General features: G+C 39.5%; 1 protein-coding gene across 1 annotated transcript; it reads left to right on the top strand.

The window, feature by feature from the left end:
- LOC107633394 (uncharacterized mitochondrial protein AtMg01250-like) lies at positions 359-769 on the top strand. Its single transcript, XM_016337030.1, has one exon. The coding sequence runs from the start codon at positions 359-361 to the stop codon at positions 767-769; it is 411 nt and encodes a 136-aa protein (XP_016192516.1).

Here is a 2,636-nt window from a genome sequence, read left to right as displayed (position 1 = left end):
GTTCTTTCCGACAGCCAGGCTACCCACAGATTCCAATATTACGTGGGTGGAACTGGCCCCAAAGTTCACTGGTGTGAAGGAGATGAAAGACCTCAGGCCTATTAGTATGGTTGGGTGTGTGTATAAGATCATTTCAAAGGTTCTTGTTAGGAGGATGAGAGCAGTGATGCCTGGGCTAGTAGGGAAGACTCATAGTGCTTTTGTGCAAGGTAGAAAAATTCATGATGGGGCTCTCATAGCATGTGAAAAAGTGCACTAGCTTAAAAGGAGAAAGGGGAAGGCAGCCATAATCAAGCTAGATTTCTAAAAGGCTTATGGTAGAGTCAAGTGGAGCTTTGTGGATATTGTGCTGGAAAAGATGGGGTTTGGTCGCAGGTGGAGGGCTTGGGTTATGGAGTGTGTGACCACAGCTTTAATGTCAGTTTTAATTAATGGATCACCAACTAAACCGTTTAAAATGGAAAGGGGCTTGAGACAAGGGGACCCGCTTTCTCCGTTCTTATTTGTGTTGGTTGTGGATGTACTGCATAGAATGATTGGTGAGGCAGTAAGGAACGGCCGTATCTCCCCTTTGCTGGTTGGTCGGTACAGTGTGGAGCTCTCACACCTTCAGTTTGCTGACGATACTATACTATTTTGCCCACCAGATGAGAAGACTATGCAGAATTATAAGTGGCTACTGCACTGGTTTGAGTTAATGTCAGGGCTCAGTATCAACTTCGACAAGTCCAGCTTGATTCCACTCAATTGTGAAGAGCAGTGGGTATAGCGTATGTGTAGATTATGGGGTTGCAAGGAAGGAACCTTGATAAACCACTATTTTATGGTTTATCTTATGTTTAATTGAGTGGTTTCATCAAGTCTTCACCCACTTATTCATACTAATTGCATGGTTTTATATTTCCCTTCCTAGTTTTATTCTATGGTTGAAAACTTGCTTCCTAGAGATCTTTAATTTGTATATTTTAAATACTCCTTTGTACCATTCGATGCCGTGATCCGTATGTTAAGTGTTTCAGGCTTTATAGGGCAGGAATGGCTTAGAAAATGGAGAGGAAGCTTGCAAAAATGGAAGAAACACAAGAAACTAAGGAGATGACCAGCGAGCACCGACGCGCACGCATGGCTCACGCGAGCACGCGGAATGGAGAAATTTGCAGCGACGCGTGTGCGTTCCTGACACGTACGCGTGGATTGGAGTCTACACAAAAGATGCGCACGCGTGGACGACGCGTACGTGTGACAAGGAAAAAATGCCAAATGACGCGCACGCGTGACTGACGCGTATGCGTGACCTGCGCGATCTGCAAAATTAACAGAAAATGATAGGGGCGATTTCGGGTCGTATTTTGACCCAGTTTTCGACTCAGAAACACAGAATAAAGCCAGGGAACAAGCAGAGACTCAACACACAGAGACATACACATTCACATATTCTCATTAGGATAGTTTTTAGGTTTTTAGATCTGAATCTAGAGAGAATTACTCTTCCTCTAGGTTCTGTTTACATTCATAGTTTATTGCTTTTGCTTTTGAATACTGAAGAGTCATCACCTCCGTTGAAGATACTATTCTAGTTTGTTTCTTTACTTACTCTTTTATTTATTCCATATTCTTAATTCTTGTTTAGAGTGGTAATTGGATTATTTTCATGGATTGTTAATGCAAAGGATTACTTTTACTTTTAATTAATTTTGAATCCCTATTTTATTTAAATTACCATATCTTCTTCTTATATTTCTACAAGTGTTATATTCATGTCAATGGAGTAGATTCCCTACTTGACATGGGGGTTAATTAAAAGGAGACACTTAAGTTAGAAGGCTTAAGTGATGGTTAAATTGGAAGTTGTTGGTTAGTTCTGTATTTACTAACGCTAGACCTTCCCAAGGGAAAGGACTAGGATTTGCGAATAAGAATTAGCTCAATCATTTGATTTTCCTTTATTTAGTAAGGGTTAACTAAGTGAAAACAACAACCTTTTTGACACTACACTTAAGAGATCCCAACAAGGATAGAACTTCCGATTAATCATTCCCCCAGTCAAGGCTTTTTAATTTGAATAATATAAATTTCTTTTAATTTTCATTGCACTAAATTACAATTGTTTATTTTTTGTTAATCAATTCTCAAAACTCTCGGAAAACTCCTGATTAATAAATTAGCACCCTTTCTAGCAACTTGTTGGGAGACGACCTGGGATTCATACTCCCAGTATTTTTATTCTAAATTTTGTGACAACCTTTCTAAATTGATGAGGCGAATTTTTACTGGTTAAGAGCTATACTTGCAACGCTGTTCTATTATATTATAATCTCTTAATTGGTCTAACTTTTGCCGCTCGTCAGTTTTTGGCGCCGTTGCCGGGGAGTTGCAATTGTGTGATAAATCATTAATTAGTGTACATATTTTTATTCTTATTTGCATATTTTATTTTTATTTTATTACCATGAGCTGTATGTTTCTTTAATTGAATGACGCGTTCACTGCCTGATCCGAGCTTCGCTGTATTTGATCCTGAAATTGAAAGAACTCTTTCACGTATTAGGCGAGCTCGGTGTAGGTTAGCCTCTGAGGGTGGTGAAGTGATTGTTATCGATTCACCAGTCTCATCTGAGGGTGAATCTGAACCGCCA

The sequence above is a fragment of the Arachis ipaensis genome, chromosome B03 (genome assembly GCF_000816755.2).
Source record: "Arachis ipaensis cultivar K30076 chromosome B03, Araip1.1, whole genome shotgun sequence".
In the NCBI taxonomy this organism is placed as follows: Eukaryota; Viridiplantae; Streptophyta; class Magnoliopsida; order Fabales; family Fabaceae; genus Arachis; species Arachis ipaensis.
Note: the sequence above shows the minus strand (reverse complement) of the source record. Positions and strands in the feature narration are given on the sequence as shown.

Coding starts and splice junctions, on each gene's coding strand:
- LOC107633394 (XM_016337030.1), top strand. CDS start 359: ATGGGGTTTGGTCGCAGGTGGAGGGCTTGGGTTATGGAGTGTGTGACC.